A 17,764-nucleotide genomic window follows, 5' to 3' on the forward strand; every position below is an offset into this window, starting at 1 on the left:
TATTTTTGTCTGTTCAATCAATGATGGTATAAAACAAAGAGTGAAGTTTGACAAGGGCATGAAGCACAAGCTTTCCCTGAACCTGGAAGCAAGCAAATTTCCAGTAATATATAAAACATACATTTTTTTTTTAGCATTTCAAATTCAAAATTTATACAACTTAATTTCAATAAGCAAGTGGTTTGGCCTCAGCGCTCAAGCAAATCTCACGTAAAACATACATTTTTTTAGCATTTCAAGACAAACTTTGCACATATTGATTTTATAAAGCAAGGATTACGCCACTACAAGTCCCTGCCCGTACGTATGATGTGATTGTATAGTGAACTTTGTCGTGTAAACTGTGGCATGGATACCAGACCCTTCGGGCTAGACGATGGCACCTTTTTGGCCGTGGGAGCACATCATACGCGATATAGATTTTGCACCCGGTCACTCTTGGCAGCCGATCTCTGATATCTATCACGAGAGACATAATTAGGGGCCGTGTACTTAGTGCGGTGGCGGGGCAATTTGCTTCCCTGGCCGAAGAATTAGTAACTGTAGCGCGGTGGTCTGGTACCCGGGCTAGGTAAAGTGTCGATCACAGTTCGCCTGTCCGGTCGTCTGCGGTTCGGCCTCAGCCTGACCCGGAGAACGACTTATCAATAGTCACACTGTCATTGATTAACTCGTGTATAAGTAAGGTAAAGTAGAGTTTGTCGTTGCTGCCAGGCAACGTGCAGACGAATTTAAATCGGACAGGACGTTGTCGTGCCAGCTAATACTGTATAAAGGGATATGCGTACAGAATATGTGCGGCATTTTGACACTCTGCCCGTTATTGCTGGCAAATTCTGACGTGAGGGCAAAATAATGTTGCTAATGTATCGCCCAAAGTCGTGGCGTCAACTCCCTCTACCGTACAGTGACGTTGCAATAGCAATCGAAAATCTTTATTGTGCATTATGTTGATGAACATTAGGCACAATATAAACCAAATGACAATAACTCAGGGGAACGTTTGAAACTTCAAAATTTTATCCAGTTGCTGGAGTGACCGTAGTTTACTACATTTATACCCTATCGGGCTAAGCACAAGCATGCAAATACAAATTTTAAATAACATTTGAAAAATAGTATTAGAAGTCCTATCAGTGTCTTTATATAAACTTTTTAGAACCAATGTTAACGTTTTAAAAAACGTTAGTATTGTTCTAATACGCCAAAAATAATTACTCAAGCAACTGGATAAGATTTTGAAACAGTCAGACGTTTCAGACAGTATCCACTGTCTTTCGTCAGTGACTAACGATAGGACTGAGAACACCAGGTTTTATACCAAAACTCTGACCAGTCTAAGTCTGACCAGTTTAAGGTTTTATACCAAAACTCTGACCAGGTTTTATACCAAAACTCTGACCAGTCTAAGAAAACACTCAAGTGCAGACCATTGACCAACAGAAACAAGGTCAACATTACCATTCCCTACGTCCAAGGGGTATCGGAAAAACTCAGACGTATCTTCCAAAACTTCAACATTGCCACTAACTTCAAACCTCACTCAACTCTCAGGCAGAAACTAGTCCATCCAAAAGACAGGCCTGAAAAAGGCATCAAAGCCAATGTCATCTACAAACTGAAATGTGAGGAATCGAACTGCAATAACATGTACATTATGGAGACAAGTCGACCACTAAAAGAAAGGTACAAGGAACATTGCAGAAAGAGCGCTAACCGCTACTCCTCTGTCATTTACCACCATCTAAAACACAACCAGGGACACTCATTCAATCTCGAATCCACGGACATCCTAGATCGTGAAGAACGCTGGTTCGAACGGGGAATTAGAGAAGCAATATATGAGAGGATGTACAACCCCGCCCTCAACAGGAAAGGGGGTCTACGCGTTCAACTTTCAGGCACCTGGGATAATGCACTGCCCACCACCCCCCACCCCCGGACAAGCAACATTTAGTTACTGTACTAGAACAACAGTAGCTAATTGAACTATTGGCATAAACTTTGTCTTGAATTAATCTTCTTTTTAAAGACTACTTCAAGACATCCTAAATTGTCTTTACCTCATTAACATATCTATTCAGAGTTTTGGTATAAAACCTGGTGTTCTCAGTCCTATCGTTAGTCACTGACGAAAGACAGTGGATACTGTCTGAAACGTCTGACTGTTTCAAAATCTTATCCAGTTGCTTGAGTAATTATTTTTGGCGTATCTTATTACCTGGATGTCTAACCTTCATCAACGTATTGTTCTGATACATAGGTTCGGCTTCTTCTCGTCTCTTTGTGATGTTAGAACTATGGGTATGATTTTGTCAATACTGTGGAAATGTTCCAATGATATGACTTAAGAGAATATTCCTATCGTTATTATATAAACTACAATCAACAATAAAGTGGACTTCATCTTTTACCTTATTCAAGTTACAAAATTGACGACTTGTTTGCTCCAGTGGTGTGCGGTTGTGCCGTACTGAATCGATACGGAGTTTGTGAAAGCTGATTCGTAGTTTGGTGATTATAACACTGATGTGTAAATAATACAATACTTTGCGTCCTGTCAGACAGGACACAGCTACCTACCTACCAACTCTACAGACGGGAGTAATGTGATAAAACACATAGTTGCTGCAGTCTTCAAAGCAGCCGCTTGGTGCCGCTTTCGCCAGGGGCGGCAGGTATTCCCCAAGGCCACAATAAAGAAATCGGTCAGACGAGCGAGCCGCAAATTTAGATAATCAGGTCTAGCGCAAGATAGGCATGTACAGGACACATGATATAATTTTTTTCAAATAAAAGGGCGAGATGTGAATCATAAGGATAACCTTTATGAAGATAGTAATGAGAATCAATATGATTAAGCACGGGTAAATTTTATCTAACCTTTTGGCCATAGCCACTTTTCCCAGCGGTCCAGTGAAGTTCGAGTGGGGTCACAGGGATAGCATTAATAACTGATTAATCAAATAAATGAATAGATGAATAACAACGTGTCCGATTTATTTGTATTCTATTTACACAAAAAAAATGGCCTACCCGGTACCCCTGTCGTTTTTAGCACTATATACTGCTTCTGTCCTAGCATACCATACCATCGGGAGCTCCCCGGTATCTCTTCGGGAGTAATAACCGACCGCCCAGGCAGACTATAGCGCGCACGGGGGTTGTTTCACGGGCTTGGCTGCCGATAACTCGATAGGCTTCGCCTTGCAAAGACAGGCTGACAGAAACAGTCAGACGCTTTGAATTTGATACCAGACATGGCAAACTGGGCCTGGTAAAACGCCCCTAAGCCGACCCGTAGAGACTGGTGACCAGGTTATTTCTGCCCTTATTGTTTTTCGTCATTCACAGATTGTTACATATAGAGGTTTAACGTTACAGGTTCACCAGACAGGTCAAGCATCTCCGCCGCTGGGAGTCTAACATATCACCGAGCACAGAACGCCAACATCGCGGCAGGGTATGTTTACTTAGGCCATGTTGATGTGATTATATGGATGACGTCCTCGCGCGCATCAATTTTTGTATGTTTCGAAAAAAAGGAAGTTTTCGGCCATACTGCAAATCGGACAAAGCAGCTGCAAAATGAGAAACTATATGCTGTAGATTAAAAAAAAGGATATTTCGGAAAACGGATACTTATGTTGTAGAATGCCAAAGTCAATTCCAAAGTCAAAGAAGAAGATGTCAAAGAACGAAAATGAAGAATATGTTATTCGGTATACCATAGAGTATGTTGAGTTTTGTTCATCCTTCCTGACCACACAGATTTCAAATAGAATGGATTGGAGCTTTTTTTTTGCCAAACCTATTCTTTTATTCGCAGGCTTGCGTCGGTTTTGGGGTTCGCAGAGGATGTCATCCATATGATCACATCAACATGACCTTACCCTTGACTCAAATAACACCCATGGGAGGAAGTGTTGTGATACTGAGGTTTCGACAGACGGCAAATGGCAATGCTGAAAGTAAACATTTGCAATGTCACTGATGGTATCTCATTTGTTCTTCTTTACACATAGATAGTTTAAAGCTCAAAACTTGAACTGAGCTCAGAAGACTAAACATAATTTGCTTCAATTCCCTACTGTTTACCGTTTCAAGCACGTTCTCATATTCTCCAGGCAAAGGTTTCGGTCAAGTGGGTTAGGAGTGTCCGGGATTTCTAACGTTTCTCTCCCTCTGCTTGGAGTATTACGTCCGCATCCATACTGGTGTTTCTACACTAGCCTGGAGTCCAGCCTTCTTAGATTTAGTCCGCTACCCAAACTGGGCTAATGCTGGACTCCAGGCTTTTTCTACACCCCATGGCCCCCGCCTTTTCGACGCAAGTCGTCGTTGTGTCATGTTTCTATCCGAGTGTGCCTCGAAAGTGGAACTGCAAAATTATTGAAAAGACGACGTGATCACAAGCCTGTAAAAACAAGCAGAAAAGAAGTGGTTTCGAATTCCGAAACGGAAACTCAGATAATGAAAGCTACACAATAACAGAATAATGGGTCGTTTCTGAGCTCACAAGCGTCGTGCCTTCCTGAAATCTGAGTGTAACTAAGTGTGGAAAACCTTTAACAAAAAATATCAATTATTATGTTAAGCAAACGGTGTTGAACTGCCACAGTAAACGATCTACAGGAGAACACACAAACAATTCTTGGTGACATACGTCAAGTTTAGATTCTACCAGTCTCCACGGGTCGCTGGGAAAATAGTAGAAATTGGCCAAATAGAGTCAACTGTATGAAGGGAGTCGGCTATGGAGATAGGGTCCAATGTTGCAACCCTGCGGATGGGAAAGTTATTCTCTATGGCCAAAGTCCCCCGGCAAATGTTCTCTCTATAGCCGACGCGGTTAGTCAGACTGTCTGGTAGAGACTACGTCATGTTGTGCTTTTTACATATTTGTCTTGTAGTATCCACAAACAGAGGCAAGCTAAGTTTATTTATGTGCCTATACAAATCAACGACCACCTCTCTCTCTCTCCAACCCTACAAACGTTTCCAATGGAATAGCTCTTGCTGTCAGTAAGTCGACACTGAGAGACAGCCCTTGAATAGTAAAATATATAATCAGGCGACCTGTGCCTAGCCGTTTGAGGCCTGAATGTACAATGTGGTATTAAATTAAGCGTCAGACGGTTACTATTGAAAAGTCGTATCCTTAGAATCCTACCGATTTCGTCTTTCCAAAAAAGATTAAAATCAAATTTGTCCTTCAGTATGCTTTGTTTCTCAAGTAAGAATTCGAAATATTATTCTGTAAATATGCAGAAATTTTCGCGGGAATTTAATTTCGCGGTAAGGAGGATCGCGGTGGTTTTGAGTTCGCGTTTGAAACAACAGCAGCGCTACTGTCACACAACGGAACGGCTTTTCGCGATGGTTTTAAATTCGCGGTAAAGAGTTCACCGCGGATATCGCGAACATAAAATCACCGCGAACATTTCTGCATTTACGGTTACTCAGATCTGTCTCTAGGCTTGAACGCCCGGCCAAGCAGAGTTCCTCCGATACCCGAAAGATTTACCACTTTGTTTTGCTGACCATGACCTTCTGATCACATGATAACAAATTGCAAGGGGCGCTTCGTTAATGCTCATTGTTTAAATCAAGGAGGTTGAGCATCCTCTGCAGTTTTACTAATTCTTAGGGAGTTAAACCAACGCTTGCAGTATGCTATAATGGAAAGGAGAGTATATAACTAATTATATGGCAAAAAAAGAAAAGAACAAAAAGGAAACATGATTTGCGTACACTATTAGCATATAACCTGCTATACTGCAAGTAGACTTTGACGGGGCAACATACAGAGCAACAATCTTTATCGTATAATTATAATCACAACAAAAGAACAGCGACTTTCGTAAGGTCTTCTACAAGTATACATACATACAAACAAACAATTACAAGTGGATACAAATGAATCCTAAAGAACATGTGGCATTTGCTGTCGTCAGAAAAGAAGGACATCTTTAGATCCTATTGGAAAGGTTTGGACTGCTTTCAATGCATTTCGTTCAATGCATGTGCGCAACTGAAAGAGACTAGGCAGCTATACACATAGGTTTGAATGCCAGGCTACATTTCAAAAGCCTAACGACGAGGCACCTCACTCTGACTTGCTCCACGAAACAATTTGAATCGGCCAGCCGGTTTCGGACAGACGACCCCTGACATCCTCTATGTAGGGGGGCGTCGATGACGTGTTAGTTTCCCGCCCTCATGTTCCCCTGACCCAACAGGAAAGGTTTCAGTCAGTAAACGACCAGAGGAGCAACAAGACGTGCCCAACTCTCCCGCCTTTCTTACCCCACTTCTTCAAGTTCGAGCCAAGAGATACTCAACATGGCGGAAGGATGTTGTGCGTCGATCATCAAGACGCTTTTGTTCATCTTCAACTTCATATTCTGGGTGAGTTTTTAGCGTATCAGTCTGGGTGTTGACAAGCCCAAGCTCGTATAGGGTGTGGCCGCGGCAGCGTGCTTCTTTCTTATCTCACACAAACAGTAGAGACACGGATAATTTCTCCTAGATTATGCCAAACATTTGTGCACCGAACTCAAGCTTTGTTACGTGTGTGTGGTTGTATTTTCTACACAGGGGTGTTGGTTAGGATAGTCAGGTTCACGTACAAGTTCACGCAACATGAGACAAACTCAAGACTGTTATGGCGGGTAACAGCTGCGGTGACTGCCCCGCTTACTTATCGCGTCCACAGCGGGACACTCTTGTATGTTGTTATTCTTCTCACCCTATGCAAATCAGTGCATAATTTCATAATCTCAAAGCAGAGGTTCGGGTTCTTACTGTTTTTGACGTGTTTTTATGCGTTTTTGTCCGGCTTTCTATAATTTTGTCCCATTTCGGCGACATAAAGAAAACGGGAAAAGCTAGAGAGCCCGACAAAAACGCCAAAACAAAACACGTCAAAAACCTAGCCTGAACCGAATTCGAACCTCTACTTGGAGAGTTGTGCATAATTTTCCCGCCAGCATCACTGTGGAAAGTACAGGGAAGTTTTCTGTCACGAGTTTTGTGTGAAACTTGCAAGGGTGGATATGAGTAAGGACAGTTTCGGCGTGGGCGGGGAAAGAATTAGTCAGAGCAAGGAGGTTTGATTAAACCTCCTTGGTCAGAGGCGAGAACTGAGCTCTTCGAGTTCAGCGATTTGGCAAACGTTCAGATCCTAGCCGCTGGTGCTCACACTGAAGGGGAGGGGGAGCAGCTAGCGTAAACAAGGCGGACAGAAGACCCTACTGTAAGCGTATTTCAAATCGCCTAAAGCATCGACGCCATATGTCGCCGGCGATAACTTGGTGTTCTGTTTCTCCGCAGCGGGCATAGCCAAGTTATGACCTTGTTTTATGCTGCTTTGTGTGTGTTTATTTTGTTCTAGCACTTGAACATAAAACGGAGACTTCTAGCGATGTCAACACGGGGAACAACGGGTTCTTATTACTTACATTAGTCTAATAGAGTTTCACTCATTCATGATTGTTCAGTTGACATTAATTTGTCCCGACGATTGTATTTTTTATCACACAGTAACTCCTTCCAACAAGATGCATTGCTCTTAATATACTCAAGCCTGGATGCCAGACCTCCTAACTCTAAAATATCTACTATGTTTCGATTCCGGGGTTGGGGGGGGGGGGGGGGGGGGGTTAGTAGTGGCCGTCTTTAAAAATCTCTGCCACTACACCCCCCCCCCCCCCGATCGAAACCCCTGCTTGGAGAATATGATTGGGGGTCTGGCATCCAGGCTATCTACTCTTTGGACTTATCTCTGTAAGTTATTAACAGTGATGTCCCTATGAGTATGATACGTAACAGCGATGATGAAGTTGAAAAGGCCCGTAACGTTGCGCCGTAATCACATACTTGGAAAGCTCGACGGGGAGGGAACCACAGCAAACTCAATCAGTCATGAGTCATGACATACTTACTGCCCCACATGTCAGACAGAATACTATCCAGACATGTGCGGACACATTTCGCATTATTTTATAAACAAGCGGTATTGTTCTATTCTCCAAGCAGAGGTTTCGGTCGAGTGGGGTAGGAGTGTCCTAATCTCCAAGCAGATCTATAGGTTGCATAAAGACCGTATCAAACTGGCAGAGGAAGTACGTTTCGCAACCCAATGGATTGCATTATAAGCTCCTTCTTCCAGTTGGATACGGTCTTTGCAATCCATTGGGTCTGGTTGGAGACTAGGAGTGACCGGGATTTTTTACGTTCACTCCTACCCCACTCGACCGAAACCTCTGCTTGGAGAATAGTATTGTTACACTAATGATGTTTTCGTAGCCCTGACAGTCATCAATATTCGTATTCTTTTATTTATTTTGCGTCGGGATCTTTTCGATAACCCCTAATTCCGAAGATCAGATGAATAAATGAAATCGTAATCTACAAAAAATCGATCGCCGTCTTATTTGTGAAATTAATGTTCCGTTAATTCAGTTTTCCCATGTGATGGATTTAATTGATTCCATGTGAACCCCGGTGGCCCCTAGCTCTTAAAATATGCAGGAGATTGTGGTAAACAGAGCAGTGGGTCATGGATCTAAAACCTGTTGATATCGATCGGGCCATGGCATCAGTACATCAGCTTGTCTTGCTGTACAGTGTACGCTACTTCACCTAAATCCGCGGGGTAACATAAAACCGGGATTTTTAAAAACGGGGTATTTATGGATATATGGTAAAATATTATTCTTTAGACTTTGGAGAGTCAAGTATTCTCAATTTTTTTCTAAAAAGCTCCTAAAGTTAAAGTGATTACACAAATGTAGTCGCCGTCACATGCTTTTGAACGTGGAGATCTTGAATATCCTTTGACCTGATTTTATGTTTGCCATGGGTGGGAACGTATGGTGGGAGCTGTGGCAGGTATACAACAGAGATGTGTGTGATTTCTGACATGACCATGTGAAAGACCTGTCAGACTTTTGTGTACCGTCCCGCAAGACGTCATTCTGGACTCATCCATTTAAATCGTGCGGGGGGACTAGGGCTAGAAGAAAAAAAAACACGAATAAGTGAAGAAAAGATTGTAATAAATCAATGAATGAATGAAAGACCTTTATTGTGCATTCATGCCCCGAGGAGCTAGGTACAGGTCGTCTAACCATAATGTCCTTGGTCTAACTTAACACATGGAACATACAAGGATATAAATACAACAATACAAGCTGTAAACATATAGAGTAGACAAACGTGTTATTAAATTAAGCTAGTCCAGTAGTGTCGACTTCTTCTCGCTTCTTTGTACATGTAAAAATAAGGACGAGGCTCTTCAGTCGAGTCCTGTCAGACTTCTGTGTACCGTCCCGTAAGACGGCATTATGGACCGTACTCATCCATTCAAATCGTGCGGGGGAAGGAAGAAAGAGGAAGGCCTCAACTTCAAACATGGTCCTTCAAAGCTCTTCAAACAGTCCGAGGTAAACAGAAGGGTCTCAAAGGATTTTGCAAGTCTGTCCAAGGAGAGGGACGAATCATATAATGCTGCATGGTGTGGGGTTTATGTATTCTCCAAGCAGAGGTTTCGATCGGTGGGCTACTAAGTAAGTAGTAGTGGCGTTAAAAATCCCGGCCACTGCTAGCCCCGATCGGAACCTCTGATTGGTGAATAGGGTTTATCGGTAAGGGGAAATGTGACGATTTCGCTGTGTAATTAGCCTCTACCAGCCTCCGCGGGTCGCTGGGAAAATAGTAGAAATTGGCCAAATAGAGTCAATTGTATGAACTTGAAGGGAGTCGGCTACGGAGAGAGGGTCCAATGCTGCGGATGGGATCGGGAATGTTGTCCTCCATGGCCAAAGTCCCCCGGCAAATGTTCTCTCTATTTCCGACGCGGTTAGTCTGGTAGAGACTACTGTGTAATGGTTAGAACTCATATAATCATTTTTAGAAATTTGAAGTGGTTTCTCTTTCAGAAAGTATTATTGTGATGTCTGTATGATCTACATGTGGATGAAATCCGCCGAATGAAGATGAACAGCTATATAATATAACCGCTTCTATTTCCAGTCTGTCACGGTGGAAGGTTATAGTGGAAAGTTTAGAAGACAGTTTATTTTTTCCCAAGAAAAACATAGACTGACGAATCGCGCTCCTAGTGGCCAGCCGGTCCTGTGACCGCCATCCCCCTCCGGCCGAGAGCTTGTGTAAACACAAGCTAAACAGAATCTCCTTCAATGGCATGACGGACTATGACCAGGCAGGGGGTCGTCGGAATTTTCTGGTTTGTTCAACCTTCGTCCCAAGAGGGTGAATGCCAAAAGTACCAAACCACAGCGCTCTTATATTTATTTAGAATAAAACCCCCGACGCTTACAAGGCCGTGGGGAGTAGACGGTAGTAGTGAAAGAAACCACTTTGTTTATGAATACAAACACAAGAACCAAGGAGGAGTGGCCTCACGTGTACGTTTCTATTATGATGGGTTCTATACAGTAAAGATGGTGACTGTGTTGACTTACCACTAGTGGCAGCGCTTGACAAGGGAATCTCCGAGATAAGCGTGTTGGAATTCGGGAAATGTAAACATGCGCTGCTGTGGGATTCAAGATGCACAATTGTCGCTTATGCGTTGCCTTCAGACAGTTTATACTGGCTAGTTTATACAACAACAATCTTTATTGGCACAACAAATGTACAGCGACTTTCGTAAGGTCTTCTACAACTATACATGCAAACAAACAATTGAATACAAAAGAACCTACGTACAAGTATATGAATAATTCACAATTTTGAGTTTACATGCAATCCGTCCGTATTTTGCTTTGGTCTGCACCAATCAACGCTCCCCGCCAACAGCTAAAGCGGACTAAGCAGGATTGCAAAGGATGACTGCTGCACAAGGCTGGATATTATTGGGCTAATCTTCAGCAAAAGATGATATGATTGTCAGAAGCTTAAGGGATACAAGCTGTAGCAGAGCTAGGCCATAAGGTAGAGAACTTAAGAAGATTATATAGGTGCAATGACCACATAGTTTATAACATAAAAACCGTTTTGATGAAACATATATTAATGTGTGCCCCCCTCCCATCTTCATTCCATTACGTTCCTTTTTTTAGGAGATTCTATCACACATTTGAACTTATTCCAAGACTTAAATACGCCTTCATATGACCACGGACATTAATATCAACTACATTCGACGTGTTTTTAACTCCCTCTTGCCTTCCTCTGAATGGTGATTACTTCAGTTAGGCATTTCAGCGATTTTTGACATGCATGATTTTTTCCGTCTGTCCGCCTACACAATTTTGCGGTGTTGATTGCTCGAATTCTTGAGATTCAGCTATCAAGGAAGGAATGCACCGCGTCCCGTGTGACGTAGTATGATTCAGATCCCAGTAATGGGGTGAGGCGTATAATCTATATCGCAATAGTCCAATACGCTGCAGTGGTCTTTTGAGAAGGCCCCTCCCCCCTCTAGACAGCGATCGCGCTGCGCTCTCGGTGCGACCTAAATCGAATTTGTCTTATCCTTGATTTCATAGTTGGAATATCATGCAATATGTAAAAGTATGGCTGAAACGAACACACACAAAGCGTAAAAAGATTCGTTTTTCATCGATGAAATTCGTTCAGTGCTGTCTTAAATTTGAGGTCGAAGAGAGCGCGCGGTGAGGAAATGGAGCGTCCGTGGTGGTTTTGAGTTCGCGTTTGAAAAAAAATAGTAGCGCTACAGTCACACAATGGAACGGCTTTTCGCGGTGGTTTTAAGTTTACGGTAAAGAGTTCGCCGCGAAAACCGCGAACACAAGATCACCGCGAACATTTCTGCATTTAGTAGTTGAAGGCTGGGCGGAGAGACTTAACATGAACTTGGTACAGTCCTTGGTACAGTCGAGTCAGAGGTACAGAATGTCCAGTCAAACCGGAAGTTAGTGTGGGCTGAAAGTTTCAGTCTACACGAACTTCCGGTTTGACTGGGCGTGTCTAGTACAACAACAGGAAGAGGATGGGCGGGCCCCAAAACTAAGCGTGGAGTTTTAAAGTTTTTTGGAGGAAAGAAAGTACATTTTTACCAATTGCACTGCCTTTTTTCTTTAGCTATACCCAAGACTGCCATGACTTATTTCTTCCCTTACGAGGGAAGCCAACGGTAACTGCACACTGGCACGGTCTGAATGAAAGCTTGAGTCATTGATTCTCCTCTTCGCAACCCTTAAAGACCCTTAAAGAATATATAACGAAATGTCCCATCCTAAACAAAACCAAACGGATAGAGAACCCAAGTGTAACAGTTGTATGCCAGTCATGAATGTCTTGGCATATCAGCCCGTTGCTCTGGAAACAAACCCCAGACAGGGCTATGGGGACCGATCATACATGATCGCACCGGGATGGAATATTGTAGAAATGCACCATATGGAATGACAGTAAGTAAAGAAACAGTCCGCGAGTTGGGTTTGTACCGACTCGATCAAAAATGCTGAAAGGAAAAGGGTAAGCGATGCCCTTCAACCAGAGGTCCGAGTACCAGCGGGCGCTGTTTACCAGCTAGCCTTGATTTTGTCTAGTGGCCTGTAGAGGTGAAAATACCGACCAGGAGAAAAAGAATGCCACTTCGCCCCCACGGTGCTTAGGCAGCAATTAAGGTACAGAACTGCGTCAACTCAAGCATGGCTCAAATCACGGGTCGTTTTCCCCAATCACAATAGAGCTGTTCTTCTTAGAAAAATTACACAAGAGAGCGTCGGTAGTATGAATGAAAGAATGAATGAATAAATGAAAGACCTTTATTGTGCGTTTATGCTCCTACAAGTAATACTAATACAGCGCTCATCGGACTATTACGTCAAGAGAAAGGAATGCGTTTGTAGAGTTGCTCTATCAAATTGGATTTTTACCCTAGTAACAAAGCCACAACACAAGGTGCGAACATGTTCTGATGTAGCGGGGATGTTTTCTGTAAGCAGTGAGTTACGTGGGAAAGAACGTTGTGATTCACACGTACACTAGTTGTTCATCATGAAGAAACAGACTGTGCCCTGGAGGCACTTAGGCCTAGGAAAAATAATGCTGTGTTTCCCGACGGACCCTAGTAAGAACCTGCCGACCCTAGCCTCCTTTGCAGGCCTTGTTTGTGTCGCCGCATTTTTTTGGGGTAGGGGGGGGGGGGGGATTTCCCTGACGCCACCGATGTTGTGCCGTTGGGAAAGGCACTTTACACGACTTTTCTCACTCCACCCAAGTGTAGGAATGGGTATATTGTTATCTGTACGTAACACTGTTAAAATAAGTTATGAAAAACTTGAGTGCAGTGCCACGTGCACGTCGTCCTTGTCGGAGTTTGAAAAAAACCCACAAAATCGTCCTTCCTTGAAATAGAATAAAAGAGCGAGAAGACAAAAATGTCCCTATTTGGTACAGTTGACCAAGATAGGATTTTCGGTGTCATGCAACATGTGGAAAGTGCACCATATATATATATATAAATGCTAGAAGAGTCATAGGATCTAGGAGAGGCCAACCCCGAACATGTGGCGTTCACTACTAAAAGCTACAATTCTAATGATAACCGCTAAGGGACCCTTAATCTTACCAAGACATCGTGAATTGATGGCCCATTCACCACGTGTTCAACTGTCGTGTTCGCTATCAAACAACCACACTGAACCGAAATAACAGAAACAATACGTGTAGATATACATAATGGATAACAACCCACTGCCTCAAAAGGGCTATGGGAAAAGACGAAGGTCTGGCACGATTTTGGGGCTCCCTGGTATGTGACCTTGGTATTGCAACAGAACTTCCGATTTTTGTATCTTTTCCCTGGTTTAGATCTCTATTTTCTTTGCTCATAAAGTTGTTGTTCCTGCCCTTCCAGCTCGCCGGAGCGGTCCTGCTCGGAGTCGGGATCTGGCTGCGTGTGGACCCGGGCGTGGCGCAGGTGGTGTCCGGTGAGCTCAACATGACGTGGTTCTACAACGCCTGTTACGTGCTGATCGCCGCCGGGGCCATCACCATGATCGTCGGCTTCCTGGGCTGCTGCGGCGCCATCAAGGAGAGCAAGTGCATGCTGATGACGGTACGTGACTGGTCAAGAAAGAAGTGACGTCATTATGAAATGATACTACAAAATGAAAATGACAAAAAATATAAGAAAATTAAAAGATTTAAAAAAGATGCATAAGGGAATGTAATATAATGGAAAAATTAGAAAATGATCAAAAAAGTTTTATTATTGACGATTTTCACAGATCTAGACTTTGCATTGATATCTTTGGTTGTTAATGTAAGGTACAAACTACATTCCTTATAAATCATAATTTATTTTAAACGATGAATGTTCCATTTTATATGAAGCAGTAGCAACTCTTACATTCGTTTATCAGTTCGAAAGATGTACTGTACCGTATGTTGTGACCTTTTGTACTTGACCTAACGGATGTTCTTCTTTGGTGTAGTTCGCCATCTTGCTTGGTCTGCTTTTCGTCATCGAACTGGCTGCTGGGATACTGGCGATTGTGTACAAGGACAAGGTCAGTACACGTGACTTTGAGTGACAGGCATTTTCACGGCCTTCGTTATGAAATAAATGGAATTTTTTAGATCCTGAACTGATATCATCGCTTTAAACTGTATGGATAATTCTGTTAGTTTAGGCATTAATAATACTTTACCCATGGCTAATTAGAAGTAATTTGAAAAGGTATTCGTGTATATCCTACTGTGATCAACTGTTCAATTTTACGCATGTTTAAGCAAATTTCCAGAATGACTTTAAGAAACAAGACCTACGTACCTACATACCAAATATCAAAACTGTCGTGATGACAGACAGGCAGACATTCACACACACACTCACACACACACACACACACACACACACACGAACAAACGCTTACCAAAACATAACCTTCTCGGCGAAGGTAAATATAGTGAATCAGAATGACAACGAATACCACGAAAGCTATAAAGCCAAAGAATGTGTTTGTAAGCGTTTCACGTTTTGTTGTTGGTGTTAGATCGGAGAATACGCCAGGCAATCCTTCACTGATGCCCTCGCTGGGGAGAACATCGAAAGCAAGAATGACGACTTCAAGAACGCCGTGAGAAGCATTCAGGAGAAGGTAAGACTTGCTATGGGATCTCCCCAGAAATGCAGAGTAGTATTGGGGGGCAAACACAGGATACGTGTCGTGAGGGGTGAGGTCTGGAGGGGGTCACTCATCCGTCAAGAGGAGAGAAGCTGTTGTCTTTTCCCTTTTCCAAACACAGATTGAAGTCATTTCCTGCAACTTCAGCTTTGCATCTTGTCTACAATTAATGAAATCTCGAGTTTTGAGCAGAAATACAGACCTGGCTGGGGAAATATTTGAAGAAATACCCTAGCTTTGAAAATCAACAGTATGTGGCTATGATTAGAACATGATGGAGGAGCACCCCTGTCCATTCTCTAGGGTTATCCCTGCTTGCTGTATTCACGTCTCTCGTTTTGTAGAAGTTTCTGTAACCTCTGAAGAAATGAGGCAACGTTACGTGGTCGCTAGTACTTTTCAAAGGCTACACAAACGAAAGATCGTAGCTGGCCTAAGAGATTTCCTGCCAATAATTTTTTTTCCACTATTCTTCCTTGTAAGGTGTTTGTTATAAGCAATAATAAAAAATCATGTAATAAAAAAGAACGGTAATTTGAAAAAGAAAACAGCCGGAATGAGTCTGTAACGGAGACTCGGTGTTTTTAACGTCTGTAAACAAATGTGTTTTTGAAAATACTTCATCTATGTTGTATATACGTTTGAAATCGAAGGAACAGATGTAAAACGTTTCTCTCTCGCAGTTCACCTGTTGCGGTTTGACGGCCACTAACAACTGGGCTCTCCCGTGTCTGGAGTCCACGTGTACGTGCAACATCCTCACTCAGACCGGCTGCAAGGCCGTCATCAGCGTCCCGCCATGCGCCGTGCACCAGGTAGGTACAGACAGGACACGTGTTTAAAGCGCCCTCTTACAGGATAGATTAGTACTGCGATATTTCTGAGACCAGATATGACTCCTGACAGGTTACAGAGACCGGCTGCAAGGCCGTCACCAGCGTTCCGTCAGGTTTATACAGACAGGACACTTGTTTAGAGCGCCCTCTTACAGGATAGACTGGTACTGCAATATTTTTCGAGACCAGATATGACTCGTGACAGGTTTCAGATGTGTTGGTATATATGTACTGAACTATGTGTGTTTGTCCCTTCTTGCAGCCATGTCTGACGGAGTTTGAGGCATTCCTGGCCAACAACATCATCATCGTGGCAGGAGTAGCACTGGCCATCGCCATTATCCAAGTAAGCAATCCGTACTTTTACAAGCATTAACGATTCGAAGAGAGTGTAAATAGGGGGACCATTTTTTTCACTTTTTGTCCATTTTTCTCCAACCGCTCTTTGTCGGTGGTTGCTGTACAGACCAATATATTGATTAGGGTACGAATTTGAGATCTGATATAATAATTCTAGATATCGACTCACAAAGAATCTATAGACATCTGCAGTGTACTAGTGCCCAGTAATCACTAATATGTATGTATGGAAATAAGGTGTTGACAGTAACGTTGAACTCTATCACCCCACAGATCATCGGCATTTGCTGCGCATGCGTCCTGATGAGGAACATCTACGGCGAAACCATCGCATAGAAATCCGCCATCTTGTTTCTTGCAAGTTTGTGAAGCGACGTTAACGGAGCTGTGTGTATACTGAAGCGGATATTAAAGTCATAAGTTGTATTCTACTTGCAGTAAGCGTTGTATTAAAGCACTTATCAGAGGAAATTTTGGACAAGTATTGTACTTGTATCAAACAAAGAGTTGAAAAAGTATTTTGCATTTTGTATTTTTGTTTTGTATAACGGACATCATTATGTATTCTTCACATGGCTCTGGCATATGAGATTTCGGAACGTTTTGAAGTCAAGTCGATGTAGTTTAAAAGATAGTCGTTTGTTCATTCTTTCGTTAACATCCTTCCGTTGTTAACACGTTTGAGAGACGTTATAGTTACATTATAAGAGTTATATTTTAGGGTTTTTATATAACAGAGAATACAATGTTCCAGTTGTCGGACTGACCTGTTTTTTCTATGGCAACGGAGAAGTGACGTTACCATGGCAATAGACGAATGTATCGTTTGGTGACGTGGTCAGAAATGATGACAGCGTTCGGTTATCTTACATCATCTAAAAGTGCCTAGAGAAAATCCGGTCTTGTTTTTTTTCACGGTTGAAGTTTTATATGGCCTTGTTGTGGGCGCTGAAGAAGGAAATATTTTGTTACCGCCACTAAGCGTCAATAAAGAGAAAACTCGTTTGATTCATTTGTTGATTTTTGTCAGTATTACAACATTTTCTTCCTACTGCATACGGAAGTGAGGTAGAGACGAAAGCCTGAATGCGGCTATTCGGGTGCTATGGAGCGTGTGATCATCAAGCTTAAAACCCTTATCCTGCTGGGTTTCCAGAGCCAAAACATACCCCAACTGCTGAAGTCCCCAGACACCTTTGAAACAAAGGGTACTAGTTTTAGCCTCCGTTGCAGGCTCTGAACCGGCTTTTTTGGGGGGGCTAAATAATACACTTTTTGCAGCCAGCCCGTAACTATCAGCCAACCCTGTAACTATCAGCCGGCTGATAGTTACAGTGTTGGCTGATGGTTACGGGTTGGCTGCAAAAAGTATTATTTAGCCCCCCAAAAAGGCGGTTCAGAGCCTGCAACGGAGGCTAACTTGTTTGGTATTGCTCA

General features: G+C 42.8%; 1 protein-coding gene across 1 annotated transcript; it reads left to right on the forward strand.

Moving 5' to 3' along the window:
* The first annotated feature begins 6,232 nt into the window (after nucleotides 1-6,232).
* LOC136429946 (CD81 antigen-like) lies at nucleotides 6,233-16,753 on the forward strand. Its single transcript, XM_066420129.1, has 7 exons — nucleotides 6,233-6,411; nucleotides 13,859-14,059; nucleotides 14,439-14,513; nucleotides 15,000-15,104; nucleotides 15,815-15,946; nucleotides 16,230-16,313; nucleotides 16,601-16,753. The coding sequence occupies exons 1-7, from the start codon at nucleotides 6,346-6,348 to the stop codon at nucleotides 16,661-16,663; spliced, it is 726 nt and encodes a 241-aa protein (XP_066276226.1). The 5' UTR covers nucleotides 6,233-6,345; the 3' UTR covers nucleotides 16,664-16,753.
* Nucleotides 16,754-17,764: the final 1,011 nt, after the last annotated feature.

This window comes from Branchiostoma lanceolatum, chromosome 3 (genome assembly GCF_035083965.1).
Source record: "Branchiostoma lanceolatum isolate klBraLanc5 chromosome 3, klBraLanc5.hap2, whole genome shotgun sequence".
Lineage (NCBI taxonomy): Eukaryota > Metazoa > Chordata > Leptocardii > Amphioxiformes > Branchiostomatidae > Branchiostoma > Branchiostoma lanceolatum.